Source organism: Tachypleus tridentatus, chromosome 1, assembly GCF_004210375.1.
Source record: "Tachypleus tridentatus isolate NWPU-2018 chromosome 1, ASM421037v1, whole genome shotgun sequence".
NCBI lineage: Eukaryota > Metazoa > Arthropoda > Merostomata > Xiphosura > Limulidae > Tachypleus > Tachypleus tridentatus.
The window spans coordinates 48,452,627-48,480,575 of record NC_134825.1 but is presented as its reverse complement, the minus strand read 5'-3'; the positions used below and the strand labels follow the sequence as shown (position 1 = coordinate 48,480,575).

The 27,949-nt window shown below is 34.8% G+C and overlaps 1 protein-coding gene across 1 annotated transcript; it reads right to left on the bottom strand.

The window, feature by feature from the left end:
• Positions 1 to 18: 18 nt before the first annotated feature.
• LOC143245663 (IST1 homolog) lies at positions 19 to 4,148 on the bottom strand. Its single transcript, XM_076492272.1, has 4 exons — positions 3,689 to 4,148; positions 2,301 to 2,533; positions 982 to 1,196; positions 19 to 628 (listed from the first exon to the last, which is right to left on the bottom strand). The coding sequence occupies exons 1-4, from the start codon at positions 3,955 to 3,957 to the stop codon at positions 239 to 241; spliced, it is 1,107 nt and encodes a 368-aa protein (XP_076348387.1). The 5' UTR covers positions 3,958 to 4,148; the 3' UTR covers positions 19 to 238.
• Between the last annotated feature and the right edge of the window lie 23,801 nt (positions 4,149 to 27,949).

Here is a 27,949-nt window from a genome sequence, read left to right as displayed (position 1 = left end):
AACTGGTTACAACTTGCATGTTTTTGAAAAGTAATATTTTAATTAGTAGCTCTTAACTTTCATACACAGATAGGGAATTATTCACAATTAATATAAAAAGTTATTAGGATGAATTAATGTTTCTACAAAATAATGTAATGCAGGTATGAAATTTGTATACTCGAGTATTAGGCATATTAAAAAATTAAGATTTTTATGCATAATAATACTTCACACGTTTGACTTTCTTACTAGTCCGTTACTTTCGCTTTTTAAGCTCCTCAAATCGTCTAGTCAGGTCGTCAAAATCCACAGATTCTTCTCCAGCTTTAGGATTATGAGAAGAATCTGTGTTTGGAAGGCTGCTTGTTGGTACTGAGGGAAGTTCTGGTAGTGTATCAGTGGGGAATATGGTTCGTTGTAGGGGCTGTGGTTTAGCGTTTGGATCTTTCCAATTCGATTCTTGTCCCCAGAGGCTTTTAGTTTGTTCATCACGTTCACTGCTAACGACACTGTCATATGGTGGTGCAGGGGTGAAGTCATAGTTGGGTGGAAGATTAAAGCCAATTGGTGCTTTTGTTGTTGATGGAGGCAGTCCACTTGGAGCCATACTGGGCAGTGGGGAGGCAACATTGGGATTTTTAACATGCTGAAAAGAGTAAAATCATCTAATGAAAATACCTTTAAACACTTTCACTTTCATTAATAAATTTATCAAGTTCACTACCGTGACCTTTTAAAATTTCTCAATTTTATTCCTAACTGTAATAATTTTAACAAAACTTATTTTAGCAATATTAAATTAAACTGGTTTGCAACAAGCCAAGAGGTTTACAAAATTTGGTGGGATAGAATCAAAGGTATACTTAACTGTGCTTTATTGAAAAGATCAAATTAAATTTATCTTTCTAATAACTTAAGAGATAAAAAGCTAAGCTGTATTTTTTTTTTAATTTCATTCTTGTCAATTTCACTATAAAAACAAAGCAGGGCAACACTTACAGCAGGAGGATATTGAAAAGGTTGTGATGCTGGCTGGCTTGAAGGATACTGCATAGCTGGATAACCCATCCCTCCTCCTGGAGGGTAAACAGGACCAATATTATCATTATCAAAATTAATCAAGGTGTTCTGGAATGCCTCTGCAGCCATAACCTCATCTTCTTTCATGATATCAGGATCAGGTTCGTAGGGTACATTATGGCTCTTGGCAATTTCTGAAAATAATTTTCTTATATTGTATTAATTCAAAGTGTTTTAAAAAAGTATAGTTTTATAACAGTGTTCAAGACTAAAACATTTACTACTTCCTTTATATTAATGTATAAAATATTCTAACTTATTCTATACATTTCTGAAGCTGTTGTGACAATACCTCTATCAAGCTTTGTCTGAGTATATTACACATTTTTAAGGTGATCTTGCTGCTTATGTCTAAAACAACATTTAGTTTAATTACACTGTACATGTACATGAATATACTTTAGTATATCAATAGATTACACATCCAAAAATGTACACTAAAATAGTACTATGTACACTAAGATTTTACTGTGATAATGGAACTTGATAGTTGATTAATTGTAGAGTTCATTGTTTAATAATATTCAATTAATTGATTATTTTAAATGAGATGTATAATCTAAAATATTCACAGTTGGAAACACTAATTTTAATTAGTTGATTATTTTTGTGAATGGTGACACTCATTAACAATACCAAAAACCCTGAAATAATTTAAGACAATCATAAGAACCATAACGGCATTCTTTTGATTATTATAGATAGTTGGAATAATCAGTAGCACTACCTCTGATTGATTAGTTGTTGTACATGATATTAATCAGAGTAGACATTGCTCATAGGTAATGTAAACATACTTGAGTATTTTATAATAAAATTACATAGTACAAGACAAATTATACAATTGGATATCTGATGTGGCATGTATGATCTAAAACCTGGATTAAGAGATTAAAAAATTAAGCTTATACACAGAAGTAAAATACTAATACTAATGATGAATTCTGTAGAGATATTAATGTAGTAACTAATATGATAAATATTTAAATATAAATATTCCTCTCTAACCTTAGTTCTTTAACATATTAAATTCAACATATAAATATATATATATATTACATACACTTGTATTATTCTTAAGATATGTATGGCAAAAACAATTGATAAGTCTTGACACAAGAAATCTAGTAACCTAGATATTTTCAAGAGTTGAGATTGTTGGGTTTCTTATTTTGTGACTAATATTTAAAAATGTTCCTTAAGTGTGTTTCATAAATGACATTTCAAATAATACATACCAATTAAATACTTTTCTACAAGTACTTTGGGTGGGGCCTGAACACTGAGTTTATGGACAAGCTTCTCATTTACAGTATTTAATGCATTCTCACATGCAGCCTGGGCATAAGGTTTCCCATATTTCAGAGTCAACTGGTCTGAAATAGCCTTCAACTCAGCCACGTCTGTCTGGAGTCGAGGTGTTGCCCACAAAATACTGGAAATAGCCTCAGCCAATCCCTCATCAAGAGATCTAAATGAATCAACGTCAAGTTTTAAAAGTCTTAACGATAAAGGCCTTTGGTTTAACTAATAAATTTAAGGATATTAAAATTTATTAATCATATATATCAAACTGACATTTCTGTTTCAAGAAACTCTACATAAGGATTATAAAAACCATTTCAGACACTCGGCAATTAGACAATGTGCTCCACACCAGAGAAGTTTGGAACACCTGGTAACAATGTAAAATATTGCAGTTAGGAAGTTGTAAATTACAATATTCATCCAGTGTTCAAGTAAATGCTCAATATAAATGTACTTTTAACATATAATAGGTCTACTTTTTGCACTTGCCTTGCAAATTTCACTACTAGTGTATACAATATGGTCTCTTAGTAGGATGTTGATAAAGAGAATACTTGGTGATTTGTGACAAGCAAGTTCACTTTCATTTCTTTCAGTTTGGATTCATACACACTCATGCTATGGAAGAAAAGGATCTTGGTGTTCTTGTTGACTGGGCTTGTGAAGTAGTTGCTAGTGGCAGGGCAAAGAGAATTTTTTAAATGTACCTATAGAAATATTGAATACACATTCAAAGAGGCTGTAACAATGCTGTATAGGTAACTAGTTAGGCCACATTATGTTCAGTCTTGGGTGTCTTACCTTAAAAAGGATGTCATGCAAAAACACATTAATATTTATGAATTTTTTAAATATAAAAGAACAACGACAAAGAGAGGGAATTTGATTGAAGTGTTTAAGGAAACTGATAGTGCTGATTCATAATATTTTTTCATACCCAATGGAGAGAGTGTGGTAGGCCTAGGAAACAAATATAAATTCAGCTGAGTAGGAGTTATTTTTAGTTATGAGTTTTGTTTTACTAACAGAGTGATTGATTTTTTGGAATGGATTATTTTAAAGCGTTGTGGATGCAATAAATTTTATGAAAGTTTTATCAATCATAAAGGTTGGCTCTAACTCAAGTGTTGTAATTAAACTTTATATTAAATTACTGTGAAAAGGTTGAATATAAAGTTCAACGTTCTGAAATAGAACTTAAGAACATCACTCCTCAACCTACCTGAAAATATAATTTCCAATGCTGTTTAAAGTATTAGATTATTAATATTATACTATTATCAAACAAGAATATCGCATTATTTGCATTAACGCTTACTTCATCTGTTGTATTAGTCCAAATCTTGCTAACATCAAGTCACAGTACATTTCTACCACTTCCATAGCTTCAACAAGGTAATCTTCTCGGATGATATGCTCTACGCGAATTTTCGCTCTCTCATATTTTCCACTAGATATATAATCGGCAATTTCTTTTCTTGCTTTTTGAGCCAACTCTGTCTTTTTCTTCTCAAGCAGCTTCAAACGATTAATCGCAAGACGCAAGTTTGTTTTTAATTTTCCGTAACTAGGGCCCGCAGAAAACATTTTACTACTTTACTACAATGATATACACTTAAACGAATACTTTGTTAAATTTAACAGTTTGAGTTAGAGAAAATACTTAAAATAAAATAATTGAAGCAAACTGGAAGTATACACAAACATTCGTTAAAAGTATTTCAACATATTATCTTTATAAACCTTATGACGTTTGAAATACAGCGCCATCTTGCAGTCTTTGGATAATAAGTTTATTTTACTCTTTTTCGGCCTAAATAAGTTTTAGCATCAATTTTACGTTATTATATATTTAGAACCAATTTCGTTTAAAGCAGTGAAAATATATTATCCAAGTACTATATTAGATATCCTGATAACAAAAGAAGCCAATATGCAAGAATCTAGATAATTAATTTGTAATTTATTCAGCCCTTTCATAAACTAATGGCATTGGAATAATGTATAATATAATAAATTCGCAGTGATTCATTTAAAATGAAATGAACTATCTTAATTAAAAATGGCATTAAGCGTGGATGGTATAATGTGCGTGTTACCGTCTCAGTAACGATTGTTTTTTTAAGATCTCACTTTGGTTGCAGAGAGTCACACTTGTTTTGAATTTCGCGCAAAGTCACTCAGGAGCTATCTGCGCTAGCCGTCCCTAATTTAGCAGTGTAAGACTAGAGGGAAGGCAGCTAGTTATCACCACCCACCGCCAACTCTTAGGCTACTCTTTTACCAACGAATAGTGGGATTGTCCGTTACATTATAACACCCCCACGGCTGAAAGGGTGAGCATGTTTGGTGTGACAGGGATGCGGATTACGTGTCGAACGCCTTAACCCACCTGGCCATGCCGGGCATCAAGTAACACATTAATTTTCCTTGTTTTGAGAGCGTTCAAGAAGCGAGTTAGCTAATTGAAAGTTAACTAAGTTTTTGGAAGAATGCCAGGTCAACATCTAACAAGTAATTTCATAAATGAATAATGAAATTATTGAGGTAAGTTGACCTCACATGGGCTACTTCACCCGAATAACCCTACATGCTCGAAACGTCCAGGAACAGAAAGCTATCTTTCTTATCAGTATCAACGAATCGAATTAGTGTAGAGTCAGCTATGCTTTAAAGATCATCTCCTAGTCGATTTATATTTTGAATGCGAGATGTATTCATGTGCAAACTTGGCTTATTCATTGTATCAAGGTTATTGTATAAAAAGTCAGGTTTGCTAATGCAAAACAGATTTATTTTTAGATGAAAGTTTAGAAAGATTTCAAGAGTTATTATAATGGTTTCAGTGGTATAACTTTGTAATACCTAGTTTTAGCTTCAATAAAGTTTAAAAGTGTGTAAATAGTAAATGATGGTTTTAATTATTTATTATAATTTTAAATACTATTGTTAACCTTTTATGCTTCAATGTTTTAACTTGAATGAGTTTATTAGCGTTGAATGTTTTATTCTAATTTTTACTTACAGAAATGAAGCCTTTGCTCAAATTTTAGAAAGAAATGAGCTTATGTATTTGGATATTACTGTATTACTTTTAGGTTATGATTGTAGATTTTGTTAACAGTCAATTAAAGTAGAGGTTAAGCATTTATTTTAGTTTTGTTTAAACAGTAAATTAAGATTTGTTTTCATATTAATATACATAAGCTGATGTTTTAACTTCAGATTTAGTGTTTAATTTAACTTACAGAGAAGGGAATACAACAAACTGGTAAGAGGTTTTAAATAAATTCTTCACCTTACCTTTGTTAGTTTGATATGCATCTCTAATTATTTGCCCTTGTTTTCGTTGTATTTTTCCTTGTTGTGTATAAATAAACATGGTTCCTAGAGTATATTTAATGTTGATCTTTCTTGCTAGAAGATCCCAGTTGTAAATTGGAGAAGAAGGTATACTCTGTAGTCTGAAAAAGCTATATAGAAGAAATACCTTACATTTGTCAGGTAGGTGAAAAAGTTAGGTGTGATCAAGAATATTGATTATTGTGGAGTAGTGTGTTCTTTTCTGAGAAGGTTGAGAAGCCACATATTTGAACGCTCTAATGAATACTCTGGTTCTTTCAATAAAGATGGTTTTCTACATGTAATGGAAAGTATGTGACCTCGAGGAGTGTTTGGTTGGTTGCTTCGTGTTTATTGGCCCAGAGCATTAGGTTATCGGAACCAAACAATCAGTAAAAATTAAGAAGTAATACTATTATAAAATGTAACAATAAATCAGGCTAAAACAAAGCAATGTCCAAAATTCAGATAAAATTTAAATAGGTTAAAAAAGGTCAATGGCTCATTAAAAGTTATAAATATAAGGAAGTTAGGCAGTGTCACCACCTACAATGTCAGCGGTAAACCCATAGAAAAGAATTGTTTAAAATAGTACCGTTACTTATTGTCGTAACGACGGTACAAGAGTAAAACATGCCCTATTACGACCTGAGTGCAACAAAGACTATACAGTACCGGATAAAAGAAAGTAATGGGTTAAAACTGTGATTAATGTATAGTTTAGTTAGGACAACTTCGTCCTTCTAATCCTTGCAGCAACAAGATAGCCAAAGAACAACAGAAGGTTTGATCTGGAAAAGCTTGTTACAATATTGTTCAATTCAAATCAACTACCATCTGGTGTGAAGTCGAGCCTTCAATACAAGACTGTAGTCCATATACAGGATAGGCACGGCTGTTATGGCACCAGAGCAGATGGACTTAGCGGTAGTTAGAGAGCTTGCTCTCACGAATAACAATGTGGCCAGGTATCCAGAAAAACTCGATTTGGATATAAAATAAAAAAATGGGAGAGTCGTTTTTGAATATCGATGAAAACAGGGTGAGAACTAACGCTAAGCGATTCAAGGGCCAGTTGAGAGCCAAGACAGTCAGTGTAACTAGTGCAATCTGTGTACTGCATAGTTTCTGCATGATTCAAGACAAGAGAAATGGCGTACAACTCCGCAGTGAACACAGAAACTGTAGAGGGGATCCCGTGTGCTACCACCAAGCCACGAAAAAACCATGGTAAATCCTACAAAGTAATCTGTATAAACGGAAATAGAAAAATGGTTCAAAAGAATATTTGGCAAAAATAAGACGGTACTTTCAATTGGGTTATCTGCCTTTCTCAGATAACTCAAATAAAGATCATAGATTGAGAGTAATAAACCATGGCGGGATGGGCTGATCAGTGGAGGCAGCGACGTCATCCAATGGCACACTTAACTCAGCCAGTTACTATTGAATATAAACGCCAAAAGGAAGAATGGCAGACCATCTATTCCAAAAGATCATAGCCCATGAGTTAGGAAAACACAATTCCAGATGTTATGCTGTGGTAAGGAGCCAAGTTTATTGGCATACTGCAAATAATATTGCAAATGGAGAAAGGTGAAGAGGGGAGTTTGTGGGACTCAATAGAGAAGTGTGAAAAACCTCTATGAAAAGCTACTAAAGCCCCAGGTGGTGAATGTGGTTCAGCATCTTCAAGACCGAGGTCTGGTAGAACCACAGACTAGAGATCCATAGTCCAGTTTGTAGCAAATGATAGCACAATAGATCCTGAGAATAGAACATTGATCTGCTCCCAAGAGGTGGAAGAGAGAACGCATAGGATGTTTAGTGCCCTTGTACATTTGATACACTGCTGCTTGATGCGAAAAATGAAAGCCAGCTTATGGTCAAAGATAAGCCCAAGAACTTTGTGTCAGGAATCACGAAAAGAAAAACATTACCAAGATGGAGCTCAGGATCAGAGTGTATACCCCGTTTGTAGCAAAAGTGCATACAAACAGTTTTGGAGAAAGAAAAGATAAAACCATTTGCTTTGGTTCACTTCAACAAGCGAATGATGGCAGACTGAAGCTGCTGCTCAATAAACCTCATATTGGATGACAGACATAAGATGTGGAAGTTGTCAACACAGAATCCTTTTGCAACAGTAGGAGGAAGATATATATTGATAACATTAATATTGACACTGAAAACTGGGACACTCAAGACACAGTCCTAGGGGCGTCGAAGATTTTGTAGAAAAGAACAGGAAAGTGTCGAATCCACACGGACTTGAAATCGCCTGTCTGGTAAAATTTTTCAGATAAAATGGGTAAATAACTGCGTAACCCATAGTAGTGAAAGTACCATAAATGCCATATCTTCATGTAATATGATAAGCCTTCTCAAGGTCTAAGAATACAGAAACAATATGTTCCCTCTTGAGAAAGGCTTCCCTGACTGATTTTTAAATATGAATCAGATGGTCAACAGGGAGGCGCTGTCGATGCAACCCACATTGGGTGGGCGAGAGAAAGTTATTTGATTCTTTAAATCAAACGAGACGAGCATTAGCCATCCTATCTAAAACCTTACAGAGACAGCTAGTGAAAGCAATTGAACGATGAGAAGGAATCTTGAGATCCTGTCCAGGCTTAAAAAAAGGGAGGACAATAGCTCAGAGCCAAGCATCAGGAAATACATTCTCCTGCCAGATCCAGTTAAAAACAACTAGAAAAATAGCAAGAGAGGCAGAAGAGATAGGTGGGGAAGCATCTTATAGTGAACATCATCAGATATGACTGATGTACTGCCTGACCAATGAAGAACAAATTTGAGTTCCACCAATGTAAGAGGGCCCAAAAGGATCATTCTTCTGGTGTCTTGATGGCCAAGAAGGTGGAACTAGAAAAAAAGTGCTAGATGTACGATAAAAGCTCTTGTCGAGAGTGGTGGCGACGCTCTAGACATCAGTAACTTCTTCGCCACTGGAAAGAAAGTTGGAAAGGGAATGGAAAGTATACTTTCTACTAACTTTCCGAGCCTTGTCCCGTATGGTTGAGATGCTAGTTGTGAACTTAATTCAAGTCTCCTTTTGAATGGGCACAGGCTCACTGAAAAGCAATGTGGTTTGAAAGAGTGTGATACCTGTGAAAAGTATCCCAGGTTCATTGTTGAGTATTCCATGTTTCTTGGCAGGCAGAATTTTACCTTAGGCGATGATACCATGGAAAACGTGTTGAACTTCTAGGAGTAGATTAAGCAACTACCTGGATGATACAGTCAGTCATTGCTACCATACAGTTGTATATTGATGGCAGACAAATGAGGGCAAGATTAAGTTAAGAGAGAGCAGTGGAAGAAGCCCAGTTGTCTTGGTCCAACTTCCACTGAGGCACGCAGGTAGAGTGGCACCGACAACGGCCAGTCTCTTTCAACATGATAGGAAAATGATCACTGCCTCATTGGTCACTGTCAACGCTCCAAGAAAAGAGAAAGAAAGCAGATAGAGAGAATAATAGCAGTAAGAGACTGACTAGGCACGTGAAAATAAGTATAAGGATCAGTACTGAAGAGACAAATGTTGTGATCCAAGAGCATACTGTATATGGAACGACCCCTCCCATCAATATCAGCACTACTCCAGGTAGGACTGTATCCATTAAAGTCTTCCAGGATTAAAAAGGGAGATGGCAATTATTCAATAAGAGCGTCAAGGTATGATTGATGATATATCTCTCCAGGAAACAGAGGGAGCACATAATGATAGTACGACCCAAGGAAACACAGATGACAACAGTCTCCAAGGGTGTACTGAGTTGCAAAGACATGGTGAGCACATGCTGGTCGACCAGCAATACCATTCTTCCATGCACTCGTCGATTACATAACCTGCCATTTCTGTATAAAGAAAACTGCTAAAAGGTGACTCTATAGGTAGATTTCAGAAACGTTTCCTGTAAGGAAAAAGACAACGGATGGTAGGGATCAATCAAGGAGTTAATGTCATCCAGATTACAGTTGAAACCTCGACAGTTCCACTATGTTAAACTGGCTATTTTTACTTAGGTTGAGAAGAAATGGATGGAAAAAAACCCTGGTTTACGACCGTGCTATTTTTCTTTATTAGAAGGAGGTCTTTCGACCTCCATGTATTTTGCCCTGGATTGATTGGGCAGGTCTCTGTCAAGAGACAGAGATTCTAGTTACTGAGGGCGTGTATGAATAATCGTTCTACATCTTGGGGCCAAAGAAGGTGCACCCAAGCAGACGCCAGAGCCAGGGGCTGAAGGAAGTGGACCCGTGAAGTTAATGGAAGGCACAGTAGGGACAGATACAGGAGTAGACGTTGACTTGTTAATTCGCTTATCCAAGTAAAGAAAACGACTCTATCGGAGGCACAGAAAGACGTGTCTGCACTCCCACTGTATCAGTGAAACACAGTGTAACACATATGTCCGGGATGGAGTAGGAAACAACAATTTTCGAGCCTCCGGATAAGAAATGGTATTAATGGTTTTTAAGTACCGTACCTTTTTCTTTTGTATTCACCTAGAGCAAGAAAAAAGTAAGAGGGATGTGAACCATTGCAGTTAACACAGTGAGGTTTCAATTTGCACCCAAAGACATTGTGGTCTTAGCTTCGACAATGAGAAGATATAAAAAACATGGCATGGTGTTTTCGAATGACTGAGCTTCTGGCACAGAAAACGTCTGAGAAGATTGAGAATATGTGGACGTACCTTACAACTGAGATAATCTGCCTTAACAGTGGAAGGTGGACAGGGCGATGTAAACGTCAAAATAAAAACACTGGTAGGCAGTATAAATCTTTTCTTATGATTGCAGAAATTTAACTAATAGTTGAAGAAACTAGTGAGGATCTTCGAATCTGGAATATTTTCAAATCTCTTTCAACAATAATTCCTCGTGAAGAATTCAAAGTAACATGAGAGTAGAATCAGTGAGTATATCTCGAATGACCTTCAAAGTCAATACGAGTTCACTGCGTTGCAAGTCAATGTTTGCATTAAGATGTCCTCAGAACATAGCTTTGTAACTGACTTGAAAAGATGCAAGATGCTCTAATCCCTTCTGAATTAAAAAGGAAAATGCTTACTTTAAAAATATGCTAGATAAAGAATAAAGGATTAAAAATGAGGTAAACATCAGACAGTAGTGATGACCAGGTAATAGAGCAATCTATACATGGTCGTTTACCTTTCAGCTGTTGTTTTATTATTTTATCTTCATGTCTATTTGGGCTATCCACAATAAAAAGAGAAATTTTCAGTCTCAAATTACCACACCCACCATGGAGTCCCACGAAGGGACGTGCTACAATGCCAAATAAGTCAAGAATTCAGGATTGAGAGTGAATTGTTTTTGTTTTTTGAGTTTAGCGCAAAGCTATATGAGGGCTATCTGCGCTAGCCGTCCTTAATTTAACAGTGTTAGACTAGAGGGAAGGCAGCTAGTCATCACTACCAACCCCAACTCTTGGGCTACTCTTTTACCAACGAATAGTGGGATTGACCGTTACGGTATGACGCCCTTACGACTGAAAGGGCGAGCAATTTTGGTGTAACGGGGATTCGAACCCGCAACCCTTAGATTAGGAGTCGAAAGCCTTAACCCACCTAGCCATGCCAGGTAACCATGTCATGAATGCTGTGTGTAATATCTACAAAGCTTTTTGAACTTCTTCTCTTGGGGTTATACCAAATTAGTATGGAAACTGGAGCGACTAAAGATTGTCAGAGTAGCTTGAGACCAAATGGAGTCTGAGACTAAATGGGAAAGACTATACAGGTTCCAAGGTATTCAATGACCAATTCACACAGCTGCAGATCTGGTGGAAGCTACATGCAAGATAGCAACTCTTTGTAAGTACGAGTCATTTTGTCAGCAGGTCAGAAAATTAGCATCGGTTTATGACATTTCTGAGAATATTTTAAGTTTCAGGGAATCTCTCCACGAAGAGGGGTAGTCTATCATTAAGCTTGGAATTAAATGTGTTATATTGTTACCTGCCAAAAGCCACAAAAATGAATAGGTGATGCAAGTGTGATAGTAAATTCTGTTGACTGGCAGATGCTGTTAAGACCAACAGGTAGACAGCTATTCTCGTTGATTGGCAGAGGTGACGTTAGAGCAAAGCCACTGTTTTGGGCCCCGCACATTGCGCTTACTTAAATATTCATGGCACATGTAAATAAATATATCATATAATAATAACAATAATGATAAAAGCTATTTTTTTTCTAAATGCCACCAAAGCAATTACGAGAAGCTAGTCAGAAATATCTCAGTGGTAATCAAGATTTTGTTTAATTTTGCACAAAGCTACATGGGGGCTATCTGCGCTAGCTGTCTCTAATTTAGCAGTGCAAGACTAGATGGAAGGCAGCTAGTCATCACCACCAACCGCCAACTATTAAACTACTCTTTTATCACCAAATTGTGGGATTGACCACACATTACAGCTGCCCGCAGCTGAAAGGGCGAGCATGTTTGGCGTGATGATGAGTCGAGTGCTCCAACCACCTGGCCACTTCGGACTTCAATGGTATTCAGATAAGGAAGTATGTTGCATATAGGAAAGCAGAACTTCAAGAAAATGTGTGGAACATTTGAATGATTTCTACATAAGCCTGAGCAGATTATGTCTTACTAAGACAAAAATGGTGCATTTAATAAGAATCAATGGGATAACAATGATTATACAGGCGCCATTAGAATCAATGGTGATAGTGTTACTGATGTTAACAACCTTCTTGGGACAGGCCAAATGGACAGTGAACAATCATATGATGTTAATATAACTCAACATTTTGATTCTGAGTGTAGAATTTTAGACATTTTGCATTTCTATCATTATACGTATTGCCAAAAGTATAATTTTATGGTTATCCGAGATTTTCTAGTAAGTAAAGGGGCACAATAAGATAAACAGCACAATCTTCCAATAGATCATAATGGACAAATTTTTCAAATAATAACTTCAAAAGAAAGAAAATGGTGAACATTTGATATCATCGATGGCCAGTTTACTATAAAATGAAGGACCGAATTTTTGCTTCTGCTAAAAGCAGTTTGGTAACTCCAACAATCCCTTAGGATTAGATGGATTTTGTGAATAGGTAAATACTAATTTGCATTTCTATGAATACAAGCGATCACACACTTGACAGCTACTCAACAATGGATGGAACGCAGCAAAGATTATACAAAAATGCACCATTGACCAAATGAACCAGAATTTTATCATTAATTATAAAATTCTTCGCTAAAGAACGTGTTTATTTGTGTTCAGGTCATATTACAGTACTTGGATGAATTCTACATGGTGTTTCGAAAATCTGTTAATGGACTTTATCACCTGGACAATGGGAATTTTTAAGGTTTGTAAAATTATTCGTGAAATTTGATCCAGTCATGCAAGAACATGACAGAAGAATCGCAGACGATGAAATCCATAATCAATATCTGGGGAAGTGAATTCAGAAAGGACTTATCTCATTTATTAACAAAGTGTGAACAACCATTATAAAGAGAATAAAAATGGCAAAGTATTTTTCTGTGATACTAGATATAACACCAGACATAAGTCGCAAATAGTAAATGTCGTTAACTCTCCAATATGTTTTAGATGGATTATCAGAGGTTTCAAATGGAATTTTCGAGCACTTCACATTGTTTATTGAAGTTACAGAAAATACAGGTGAAAATTTATCGGAAGTTTTACTGCAAGAACTCAAACAACTGGGCTTTGAAGTTAGTGACATCTATTGTGAAGTTTATGACAATGGATTAAAATGAGGCGCCATATTTTGGGTGTTCAGATGCATTCAAGATCATTCTCTACTCCATGTGCATGTCATAACTACAACTTGTTGTTCAGTGTCATAGCAAAAATATGCCATCAAGCTGCCTCATTTTTCAGAGTAATTCAGTGCTTGTATGTTTTATTTTCTAGCTCTACTCATTGATGGGCGGTCTTCCACAAGTATATTCACATCTCAGTGAAGTCACTACGTGAAACAAGAGGGGAATGCCGTGTTGAAAATGTGAAGGCTGACTAAACCTATGATACACCTGTTGAGGTTGCAGAGACAGTGAAAGATTCTTAAGAAAGAAGTGAAGTAGAATTGGTTTGTATGGAGTTGAAGAGTTTCAACTTCATCATTATTGTTATGTTTGTTACTATGTCAGCAAATATTTCCAAAAAGATAACAACACTTAACTTGCGCCTCCGAAATTCTTGGGACGGACATGTAAATGGCTGAAATAATGCAAAAATAATAACTTTGCTAGTGCTCTGACGGATGTAAGAAAAATTGAAAATACGTTGAAAATCGAGTCAATGTTCACAAACACTAAATTCCATAGAAGAGAGAAAATGTATGTATGCCTATGAAGTTAAAGATCAGCCAATTGAACTTACAAAGGAAGATTTTAAACCTTTCTGCTTCAACTAAATTATGAATGCTGCAATAACTTCTTGCGATTGACGGTTCAAACAACTTCAAGTACATAATTCAAGGTTAGGATTTATTTACAACTTTGGAAATTTGTCGAAGTCAGAGTTGCAAAAGCATGCAAAATATCTGGAAATAGTACTAATAGATGGTGAGCACTGCAACATTATAGGTCTAATGCTTGCAGAGCAAACGAAATTCAAAGTGATCCTCTGAAGATTGTGTGCTTCATAGTTTCCAATAAATTGTCTATGAGCTTTTATAACTTCACCACTGCATTACGTATCCTCCTTACTATTACAGTTACTTTTGCTTTAGGAGAAAGAAATTTCTTTAAGCGTAAGCTTATAAAGACTCACTTGCAATCAATGATTCTGCAGGAGCACTTGACAAACTTAGCTGTCTTTTCCATTGATAAAGATACTGTTGTAACTTTAACCCACAGTGATCTCATTTCAGAATTTTAGTTTATTAAATCTAAGAAATGTTATCTTTAGCAAGTTCACTCAGTGTTATCTACATTTGAACTACAATGGACATTTGTGATTGTTGCAATAAATTGTTCTAGATATAAAATTTTATTATATATTTTATTTTTTATTATACAGTGGGCCTCCAATATGCATTTTGATTTGGGCACCGCTTCACCTAAAATCATCCCTTTTGGCTTGTCAAAGTCATAAATGTATGCTATTATATAAACAGGTGGAACAGCAACTCCTAATGAATAAGAAGGATAGCTAAGGATAAGGCAAATATCCTTCTCAGCTAGGGAGAAGAATAGCTGTTGATCCGACTCAGAAACAAGAAGAGTTATTTTAATAATTACTAATGTACACGAAGGTTCTTACTGATGAAGATGATGATCAACGGGAAAGGTGGAAAATGCATCTAACTGTCCCGACAACGACAAAATAGGTATAGTTGGCAGATGAGTTCTACCAACTCAAGCTGCTAAATGTTATTCCAAATGTTGTTACTGTTTAATTTTTTTTTTTCCTTTCCTTGAACCTTAATTATAGCAGAGTGTCATTTTGGACCATTACATTGATTTGAACTGAAATAAATCTCTCAAAAGTTATAAAGTCTATTACTCTATTTGTGTATGAATTAAAAGATATTAAATGAGATGCAGTTATAACGGACAGGGCGAGTTCATATTTATAAGAACAAAACATTTTATTAATCTGTAACAACACTTGGAATAAAAGTTACCACTTACCAAAAACACAGTTAATTTGTGTTTGTTTGTAATTAAGCACAAAGCTATGCATGGGTTATCTGTGCTTTGCATACTATGGATATCAAAACCCGGTTTCTAGCATTGTAACTCTGAAGACATACCACTGTACCACTAGGGGAGGGAAACAAAGTTAATAAGCACATGCCAGACCAGCACGTGATACTAATGTTAATAAATAATAAAATATAAGTATCAATATTTTTCATTTCAAGGTGTAGAAAATGTTTCTGAGAGCCAAATTTGAGTTCAGCACATGTGCTGCTGAGGACAAGAACAGGCAGATCTCTCACTTAACTACAAGTGAGAGCCAGAGAAGACCTGAATGCTTTTTTACAAAAGTTCTGTAAAGAACCTGCCTGAAACTGTTGGTCTCAGGAGCAGGCTATGGAAAGTATGGAAAGTCTTATCCTGGGTCTGTATGGTACACCATTCACTATATTTTAGTATCTAAATGAGGCACATCTAGCTAGCTGGAACACAGCTATGGCGAAGTGCAATAAAGTATTAATCCAGTGGAAACTGAGCCATTGGCTGAATTTAAGACTAAAACGAGGGGTCTTTCAGACAACTTGAGTGCCTTTGCCAGTGATTTATGCATAGAAATGCAGCTACTAATCATGTAGTTATCCTAAATGATAATTTTATTGAAGAAATTTGGTATAAGGCAATGATACATTACTGGGGTTGTAGGACAATTGCATTCTAATGAAAATACTTTCTGTGGCAATAAGGTTTAAGGTTGTTAACTTGATTAATTTAATGAGAAAAAGAAGCCAGTAGCAACAGATATTGTGGAGACCCACACCAGGCAATCCTATTCACCTGTATGTTCCTCCCCATGACCAAATTCCACTTCAAGCAGGCCTGCTGAATAATGCCTCAAACCCCCGAATAGGCAGGATTACAGAACTCTATAGTTTTTTGTGGCACAGCTAAGGTAGCAACCTAATCAACATGAACTCAGTCTGGGAAATTCGGCCAGAGTCAGTGCTGTGATTGTTTTAGTTGGTGAGTCATCTCAATGTAAACTGTCATTGTTTTGCTGTGCAGCAAGACCAGTGGAACAATATATCTTACCAAACTGTTCAACAAATGCAGGAAGATCAACAGTACATAGTTGTTGTCATGGTCTAGGCTCTTGAAAACTAATACGGCCTGAGATGGGCCTGTTACTGACTCAAACGTAATGGAAATGGTGGTCATCTCAGTTCTGAATGGATTGGACTTGGTAACGTGCATGCTAGAGTACACAGCATTATCATGGAATTTTTGGTTGATTCTGAAGCTATATAAGCATGATGAATAGCTCTGTGTATCACATTCTCCAAGGAAAACCTCCACTTCAACCAGTAAACACTAACTTTCTTAGCAAATAGTGGACACCTGGATTTTAATAGAGAGACATAACTCCAACTATACCTTGATCACATAAATCATAGGACGTAGATAGTAATAGCAGATCTTGGTTCCAGTATTGGTATACGAGTACTAGTACTTAGTACTAGACATACTTAAGATATTCATAGTAACCTTAGTCTTTGCAGCTGGCGAAAATTGAGTTTTGATGGAAATACCATTCAATACTGGATAGAATTAAACCCCTAATAGTGGATTGCTCATATATTTTTATTATAGTTTACTGTGAATAAGATCAAGAGTGTCAACACTATGTCAAGTGGTAGTAGAACCAACATATGTGACCCACTGTGTCCCATTTGAGAAGTGGATAACAGTAACGTGAATAGTGATGAAGTCCCTGATACTGCTTCGCAAATAGAGGCTGTGGGCATTCCCACAAGAATGCTGCAGCGGGTAAATGAAGTGGAGGTAAATGATATCTGATGTAGGTTTTATAATGTTTCTGCTGCACTGTATCAACAGATGAAAATGGCTCCTACCTCATCTGAGCACACTAGTTTATAATTGCAGAAGCTGTATAAGATAAACTCAGTGGTTGTGTCTCAGTAGCTAGCTAAATATATTAGTATATTTGTTGGATCAGATGACTGGTTAGATAAAACCGATATAATGTCACCACACTGGACACTGGAAAGATCACATTATCATCTTGAGACTAGCTAATAATTTGTATCATATTATTGACATATTTTGGTTATATATTCAGAAATGTTTGCACATTGTCCACTCTCACTAAGGCTGATACATATTTCAGATGGACAGAGAAGTGCAAGCATGATTTTGTGGAAGCATCCGTGTTTATGCACCCCTGAGAGAATTATGAGTATCTGTTGGATACAGATGCCAGTAATAATGGAGATGTGGAAGTACTGTCCAATGAAAAAGGAAGGGCTTGCAGCTGTAACATTAATGAAGCACTACTAATACTATTGATAAAGAAAAAAGGGAATCATGATGTTGCACTTGTATGACAGACCAACCAAAACATTTAGAAGCTTTTATGTAAAGCCCAATGCCTTTGATAAACATTTTGTTATCAAGTTTTTTATTATTTCAAGAGTATTGCATTTCCTTGTTTTCTACATGCTTGAGTGATTTTACTTCTTAAGGTTGCCATCCTTATCGTAGAGATGGTAGTTATCTTGGCAAGAACATGCCTGCACTCTGAATCATGTATGACTGCTCTGTGGATTGTTAGAGGGTTATGTTCTACCCTGAAGCAGTGAGTGAGTGAACAAAGTGATAACTATTGAGTGGAATAAGTTTTGTTTTGGTGGAATTACTGATTTTTAATTTCCTGTAAAGCCATGCGATATCAGTAGATCAACTTGTGTTAAGGTAATATAGTAGCTCAACAGTTCATGGTTGGTAGTCATACGAAATAATGAATGCTCGTTTATTATGGCCTGGTGTATTTAGTCTGTACTTGTAGTAATGTACCTGAATGAGACTACACAAAATAACTCAGTCACTAAAATATAGTAGCAAATCTGAGTGTGAATACTAAAGACTGATCTGTTTGCTAGAGAGAGTTATGAAGTTTTCATTTAAGTTTGAGTGAATATTTCAACTTGAAACATTTAACATCTATTGAGATGTCTAGAAACTGATAGAAATAGCGAAGGGTTCATGCTACACTTGCAACAAAACACAGTTTTATCCATGTTTTGTAAGAATTGGCCAGACACATTTCAGTTACATGAAGTTGAAATATAACTAAAATGTGGAAAGTGAAATTCATAAACAGTACAACTGGTATAACAATTATAAGCTTGGGATATCCAGGTTTTGTTTGATTAAAGTGGAATGTCTTTGCCCTGCAGATTTAAATATTCTAAAAATACCCTACTTTTTGTGTATTCTCTTGTATTATTTTCAGTACAAGGTAATTAAAGTGCATGGAAATGGGTACTGAGCAGGAATGCTAGAGGCAAAATGTAAAATATTTCTTTGATGTGTAGACATCCATCTCTTTACAGGAAGGAAATAGGGATTTAAGCAAGATGATGGTGTCGTTAAGTTTAATGGCTTGAGGACTGGTTTGTTTGGTTTGAAATTTCGCGCAAAGCTACACGAGGGCTATCTGCGCTAGCCGTCCATAAGTTTGCAGCGTAAGATTAGAGGGAAGGCAGCTAGTCATCACCACCCACCGCCAACTCTTGGGCTACTCTTTTACCAACGAATAGTGGAATTGACCGTGACATTATAACGCCTCCACGGCTGAAAGGGCGAGCATGTGTGGTACTACCAAGATTCAAACTCGCGACCCTCAGATTACGAGTCGAACGTCTTAACCCACCAGGCCACACCGGACCATGACAGGAGGATCTATGTTAATATCTGAGAGGTGTTCCATCTAATGTCTATCACTTTTGTGGATAACTACTTTACCCCTCCAAAGTTCTCTCGTGCAAGACTTGGTATCTGTTGCTCATCAACCAGATGGTAGTAGGGAAAATACAATGAATACAATTAAATAATATTTGTGGACCATTATCACACCTGTAATGACCTTGTAACGCAACTAGTTTAGCTCGAAACTCAAGAATACCTACATTGTTCGAGCTGCCCGCATGTTGTATGGATCATGTTTAATAATCAAGTTAAGCATAATAAAAAATAAGCCTGTAGATATGGAAATTGATTAAGGTCTATTTTTGTTTTTCACAGTTTGGTCCTAACGAACTTTCCAAAAAGTATTTTTGCATCCAGTACGCTACTACTTTAACGCACACCCTTGATCTAATTTATTGAATCAATGGAAATTCTTCGTGAGGAGGCTTTTATTTTTTATTTCAGTTATGGTGTGGAGATTTCTGGTATGGTGTTTATGTCATCAGAATCGATTGATGATGTGTTTGACATGTTAGCGCTGACCCTTCATACTCTGGAGTATCCTATAGTACCACTAGTTTCTTCACAACTGGATGTAACGACAACAGTGACATAAAAGAGCAACACACGTATATAAATGACAGTGGTTTTAAAGTGCCACAGCTAAGATCAGGCAACCAGTTTGACTGTTATGGAGATTACTTACCACATCGCAAGTGTGAAAGTGTGATGTGTTGATCAAATATAGGAGTATGATAGTTCTAGTATATATACTATAATATAATTTTCATTTAATATACACGTTCCTCCGATGTAGTGTGGGTTGGTAAGCGTAACGTATAAGGTTTTGACATAAAAATTACATATGGATAACAATGGACCATTTGATCTACTAAGATTAACTTGCTTATTTGTCCTTTACTTTTCAGAAAATCATAGATTTCCCTCTCAACTAATGTAAAGTGTCAGCTCCCATTACAGCGTTCCTTAAAAACAAAGTTCTCTTAACTGTAGTCTAGTGTTTTTGACAAATCCTGTGTCCTCTTGTCCTATAAAGTTCAAAATACAACACACTGAAACCAGAGATATTTATCGTACTGATTCCACAGATAATCTGATAAACTTTATTAACACCAATCATTATCCTTCTGATCTCAAGGGAAAAATAAATCAATGGTTGTTTTAGAATTTCGCACAAAGCTACTAGAGGGCTATCTGTGCTAGCCGTCCCTAATTTAGCAGTGTAAGACTAGAGGGAAGGCAGCTAGTCATTACCACCCACCGCAAACTCTTGGGCTACTCTTTTATCAACGAATACTGGGATTGACCGTCACATTATAACGCCCCCACGGCTGAAAGTGCGAGCATGTTTGGCGCGACGGGGATGCAAACCCGCGACCCTCAGATTACGAGTTGCACGCCTTAATACGCTTGGCTATGCCAGGCCTGAAAATAGATCAATCTAGTTAAGACATAATTCACGTATTTTATTTAGCTTTACAAATATAAAACTAAAGTCCTGTCACATGTGGTCAGAAACAAATAAAAGTTTAAACAAATAGACTTTGTTGCATGGTAAAATCCATTTCCATTTGAAAATCATCATCTTTATTATTTATTTTAGATTATAGAATCGGTGGGCTGAGCAGATAGCCCGATGTGGCTTTGCTATAAGAAAAACACAAACACACACGATTATAGAATAAGGAAAATAAATATGTCAAATACAACAGAAATAACCTTATGTCATTTACATGCGTTTTAAAAAGCATGTTGATGTTATTGATAAATAAATAGAATGGTTTTATGGAAATGTGATAGAAAACAGTTATGAGAATTTTCGACACATGACATTTTGATTTAAGGCAGAAACTGTATTAAAGGTGTAATAAAACAACTTTTTGTAGACTTGTACATAAGAAAGGCAAAACTGAAGTGGATATTGTGATAAATGGAACTTCAAATGAGTATGTAATGTGAACGAAATAAAAAAGAAACCGGATAAGAAAGAACAGCGGAGTAGGAAGATGTTCCAAAGTAAGATGCTTAATTAGGCATTCAGGTTTTATAATGAGAGATTGAAAATACAAGAAGCTGCTAAAAGCAGCTCCCATGCTGCCAAAGGTAGCTTAATCTAGGTTGGATAACCTGGGGCGCGTTTCCCCAGAAAATTAATGTAGTTATATAATTTATAGTTTCTTTATAAGCCAAATACGTTAAAGTGGAGGTGCTAAAATACCCCCGGTTCTGACACCTCTGAAGAATCATTATAAATATAATGAGTTTTACTTCTATCTGCATTAGTAATATTTATAAGATTTAAAATAAAATACAAAAATATTTGTGTAGAAAATATTAATTACAAATGAAAAAAACCTAACCACATTTGAACATTACGAAAGCGATGTATAGGTATACACCAAGTGATAAAATTCGATTTTTAACATTTCAGTATAAATCTTTAACAATGTTATTATTTTAAACTAATATTATAAATTTAAAGTTATAATAAAAGTCCACTGAGGGAATCTCTTCTTAATCACACAGATTTAGTTTTTAAACAATTTTATGGAACCAGCTGTTTATAGAGTAAAGTTTAGATGTTCTATTGTTTAAATTGTACAATCATGCGGCCGTTATTTATTTACAAAAACACAGATAGTAATATGATTGTTTATAGTCTAAATTCATTGGCTTGATATGCTTATGTTTTCCATTTGTTTGCATTTAAGATATTTAAGTGCCACCTCTACAATTGATCTTTCCTCCACTTGGAGCAAAATATAGAAGAGGAAAATAATCATTAACAACCTAAAGTGACAAAACCCGTTAAGTTTCTATCAATAATAATTCACCTTTTATGATGGTATCTTTAAGAATGTTCGTAAAATAAAATATTTACGTCGCCTCTTCAAGATTACTTATCTATTGCGTATATTTTATCTTGAAACATTTAGTCACTCCAATATAACTTTTTTTCTGATGTGTAGCACTGGCATCATAATTTTCTATCAATAGTTAAGACCCATTTAAGCTTCTTGTTATACAGTGATTGTGTTCAATATTACCTCTATGCGTTAAATTTCATGAAGTTATAGCTGTTTAATTTTTTTAAAATTTAAAGCAAATATATTATAAAGCTGCCGAATTTTCTGATTTTGTATTGCTGACTGGCTACCTTCCCTTTGGTCATCTACACTGAGGGATTGACTGCCACTCTTATAATGCACACATAATTCTCCAACTGAGCGAACTGCGTCCCAACCAAATAAATTTAACCGTTTTAATCTTTATTTCAATATGATTAGCGCGAGAAAGACTACACCAGTAAGGTTTTCTTGGCAATTAATCGTAGTTAAGTCCCCTGGTGGGACAGCGCTAAGTTTACTGTTCGATTTATTGAGGTGCGCACAGCAGACAGCCCAAAGGAGCTTTGCTCTAAAACAAACAAAAAAACTAATAATTAGAAATATTTGTAATTCCATATTCATATCCGTGCCCTGTTAAAACGTTCAGAGAACCTTTGGTAATTAAGAATAGAGTGAAAAGCCTAATTTGATAAAACTGCCGAGTTTATTAAATAATGTCGTCTTAAAACCTATCAGTTCAAAATTTGTAACAATATGTTAAAATGCCCAAAATTTCTTTGTATGCGTTTATGAGATCAGAGGAACAAACGAGAAAAACGTATATAAACAAAGCATTGTATCTGTCTTGGGGTTCGATTAAATTTTTTAATCCAGTTTTGTTTTCAATTTGATTTATAGATCATTAAGAAACTTTTTTTTCTAACTCATTAAAATACAAAGCGATCACTAACTAACTGTCTTGTCTGTCGTTTTACTGTTGCTCATATATCTTACATGTTGAGGATACATAACTAACAATAGTCAATGACATTTGAGTTATATTTATCAACCACTTTATTTAAAATTATTTATATTGTGTATGACACTTGATATGAAATATTGTGCGAAAATCGATTTTAAGTAAATCATCATTAAATGACGTGTTAGAAGTAACAGTGAGTGCTCTTGAGTGTCTTCTGTAGCAAAAGTCTCACTAGACTATCTGCTGTGTCTATCAAAGGGAAACGAGCTCCTGTGTTTAGTGTTGGAAAACTGTATCAACAATGGAACGGTAAAAGAACTTATTGTTATGCACAAAGAAAATACAAAGACTTCAGTTGAATAAATCATACTATATTGTCCTTATTTGTCCATTAAAACAGATATTATAAGGAGGCGTTTGGTTTGAATTTCGCGCAAAGCTGCACGAGAGCTATCGGCGCTAGCCATCCCTAATTTAGCAGTGCAAAACTAGAGGGAATGCAGCTAGTCAACATCACCCACCGCCAATTCTTAGGCTAATCTTTTACCAACGAATAGTGGGATTGACCGTCACATTATAACGACCACACGGCTGAAAGAGCGAACATGTTTGGTATGGCGAGGATTTGAACCCGCGACCCTTGGATTAGGAGGCGAGTTCCTTAACCACTTGGCCATGCCGGGTTTCATAAAGAGGCGTACAAGAGCAAAATGTATCAATTAAATGTTGCATTTCTCTTTCCTTTTTGTTTTTGGTTTTACAATTTAACGAAACTTTTTCATACGTTGTGTGAAAGCTTACATCAGGGTTACCGATCGTCCGACTGGCTGGTAAGGGTCCAATTTAGATGTCGCAGAGGGTGCCATCAAACATCGGTATGATGCTGGCTGACACTGGTCAAAATATAAAGTTTTAAAACTTGTTTATTCTTGCATTAGCTGATTCATATTAATAAGTAGATCAACTTTTTTATATTGTTCCATCTCATTTCAAAGGTCTGGTTAGAATACTAATAATTTTAATTTTGTTCGCCCAGTAGTTCTGGAGGTAAGTTTATTACTGAAGGTTTAATATTATCTAATTAATTAGTTGAATGCTGCTTGATATTCGTTGTAATTATCAGGTTGATAAAGTTTCCGAAGCCTTTAAACTAAATTTATGTAAAATCTCTTTTAGTTATTTTCAAAATAATTTATAGTATGAAAATGATAAACTCACACTAAATAATAAAATTTGTGTTACGACGAGAAACGGTCTGTGTAAGTCGGACGTGGCCTAGTATTTATTGTATAGGTCTGTAAAGTCTAGAATCTATGGTTCGCGTCCCGTTGCTGAAAATGTTATGGAAAATTTGACCCACACTTTTTTGCTATTGGTGGGTTATATGAGTGAAAGTGTAATCCCTCTATTTGATGACATACATTCCCTTGCAGTCTACGAGTTCAGGATTAGGTACAGCTAGTGTAAATAACTTTATTATAACTCTATGCGAAAATAATTATAAACCATAAGTTTTAAAAGCATCATTCTAGCCTTTTTGGTTGTGGTTAAACAATAATAATACTAAAGTTAGTTTCATTCTTTTTAGAATATGACCACTGACCAGAGGGAAGGCAGCCAGTTAACAGCACCTTAATATTCAGTTTCCATGCTAAGGGATTAACTGCCACTCTTACAACACACATACGGAGTTTAAAATTCGGGAAATGTTTTGTGTTATTGCACGAATTATAAACTAGCTTTTCCAACTCGCGCTCAAGTCAAATAAGTTTAACCTTATTAATGTTTAGTTCAATATGTTTCCTTCTTAAAAGGTGGCAGCGATGGTTTCTGTGGACGATAATTGACAGTTGAGAATGCTTTTAATTCATTTTATCTCATTGTTATTTTGTTATAATCATTCAATCTTTAAAAAAAAATTTGTCTGAAGGAAAATAGTTTTTGTTTGTTTTTTCTTAAGCCCGAAACCATGAAATGGGTTATTTGTATTCCGCCCCTCGCGGATATCGAAACTCGACTATTTAGTGTTATAAGCCCTCAGATTTACACCTGAACCACCTGGAAGCTTTAAGATGGAACATTTGTTTTAATGTAGCGAGTATCGTTACAAGTAAAATCTAAACAGCCAGGATACTTCGTAGCTTTATGATGATTGTGTTTTTAACATTCGTATAGGATGTTTCAAGACATTTTTAATACTCTTCCATCAGAAAAAAAATAATCGTTACACCTTTAGTAATATAATAAAGTTGAAGATATTTTTGAATTTATTTATGTCTAACTGATTAATTAATTTTTACAATAAAACCGTCACCAAAATAATGAAACCTCAGAAAATGTGTAATTTAAAGACAATATGCCCTCAGCGGTTCAGTGATAAATCTCTGGGATTGTGACGCCAACAACTTGGTTTCGGTACCAGTCGTGAACACAACACAAAAGCTCATTTTGGAGATTTGCGAAAACACGAGAAAATATATAACTGATGTTGGATGGTTTGAAAACACATGTTCCCGGTATGGTACCTTTAATTTGACTAAAAATAATCTTATTAGAAGTAAGAAGAGTATTGGAAAAAATGAGTTAAAGAAACGTATCTAATATGGAAATTATAGGAATTCTATCACATAAATATTCGAGAAAAGTTTAATGATAATGTTTATATTATTAACCTGAAAATAAGGTAAACTATTATTGAATAAGACAGTTCCTTTCTTATTAAAATAAACATCAGTCAAACTCAAAACTCTTAAACATTTTTTTAAAAATATATTTTATTCATTACTTAAATCCAGATATTTTTATCACTTTTGTTTATTCCTTTAGTAAGTTCTCAGCCAGGTTCTTGGGAGGATGAAGTCTTCTGTTGTTGGTATTTTTAGATTGGAATGACGAATATTCAGCTCTGCTGTTTCCACCTCATCTAAATTTAGTGTAGTAAGTTCATCTCAAGGAATGACTTATTTTCTACTTCCTGCTTAATAGATTTCTGTCTACATTATTTTTTCATCAAATAGTGTGCTTGTGGTTTAACTTGCTATATTTAAGGTGTGGATAATTTGAATTATATTGCTCATATGACTATTTTTTAACATTTTAATTGTAATTGTTTTTCTTTTATATCTTATATTCTTTCACTCTTTTTTACTTTAGTTTTAGAGTCCATATTGTAATGTTTGAATGAATTCTTACAACTTTGGAGTTTTCTATCGTGGATTTAAAGTCACTTAACATTTTATTCTTATAATGAGAGCACCTTGATTCCAAAGTCCTAGTTTTCATTTTCATTCCCACTATAGGTTTAAGATGCACGGGCCACGATCTAACGATAGGTTTTACACGAATCGACTTACTTTCCTGTTGATGAATAAATTTTTTATTCTATTCTGTGATTTATAAATGCGCGTCAACGGAAGTGTTTTCTTTTGGCAAAGTCATGCGACTCATGTCTACAAATTTTGTGAGAACGTTGGCCATTTATTAACGGTGTAGCTATTTCTATAACCTGGTTACACAGTTCTGTTAGAATTAGTTCTTGTGCCCCTTTTATAATTTCATTAGTTTTTGTTTATAGAACTGAAATTAGTTGTAAAGAATAGTACCTATTTACAAATGATTTGATAATCTGACGTTCATAAATAATGAATTACTCGAATTATGTTTCAACTTGATTGAAGAGTTCTCCCACCCTTTAGCATCCAATACCCCAATTTGTACGTAGTTTAAAAACTTTTATTGAAGATAGTTTCTATTTAAACTAAACTGACACCATTTCTTTTATCTAAATCCTTTCTTTTTAATTTGTGTTCAATCTTTAAAGGATCGATCTTCTTTTATTGATAAATTTTCATATGTTATTTCGATTCTTCCTTTTTTTAGTGTATTAGACATGATGGGTATCTATCACAAATAAGTATGTTATTAGACCAGTGGCTATAAATATTATATTTAAGAAATTATTTTGGTAAATAGTTATGCTTTTATTATTAATCACCTAACTATAGGGCCTTAACAGCTCTTACGTCAAAACAGCTTACACTATGATAAAGATTTTGTTTCCTCACGTGTATAAATAATTTTTCTCTTTAATATTTAATTAAATTTTTAATCAATAATTATCGTGTTTTTTTCTAGTATTATAAAATAAACGAAAATAGGCTGTTCAGAGTTTCATTTTTTAAATATCTAATTAGTACGATTGTTTATTTGCCAAAAATTGTTTGGTTAGAAATTAGCAGTTAGTAATAAGCGTCATATCCTTATTTTTTAATTTGTTTAAAACCAATTTATTACGTCACTTATTAAATCTAAAACACAGCACATGCACTGCATAGTTAGTATAACAACAACCACATTCTTCATTGATTGTTATGTAATAAAATATTTTATTAAAATAACTTCAACATATACCAGAATACTAGATTATATTAAATTAATAGCTAACATGGCCACGAGAGTCAGACATACGGCGTGTGTTTGGAAACGACTTAACGTGTTTTTGTAAAGCACAAAAGTCTTCAATAAAAGTCACAGTTTAGTGTTAACTACAAAGAGATGAAGACCGCCATAAGATCTTCAGTAAAAGTCAAACTACCATTAATGGTGACGCTTCCTTACCTGTTTTTATAATTCATCTCTTTGGAAAAAATTAATTCATCAAAGACCATTAAAAACGCACACACACATAAACAAACTTTGGATTATATGCAGTACAAAATATCTCTTATACTAAATTTCTTTCATTTTCATTTGGAAATACAGACTTTAACATTTTCACTCCTTTTTGGAAAACTGTATTTGGGGAAATGTAATAAAAACTAATCGTTACATTTCGAAAAAAAGCTTAGATGACACCACGTACCATTCAGTGTACAGATAGAAAGAGCCGCTTTTGTTCAAGAGTTACGTCGAAAAACATTTTTGATAAAATTGAAAATTGTCATTTGAAATT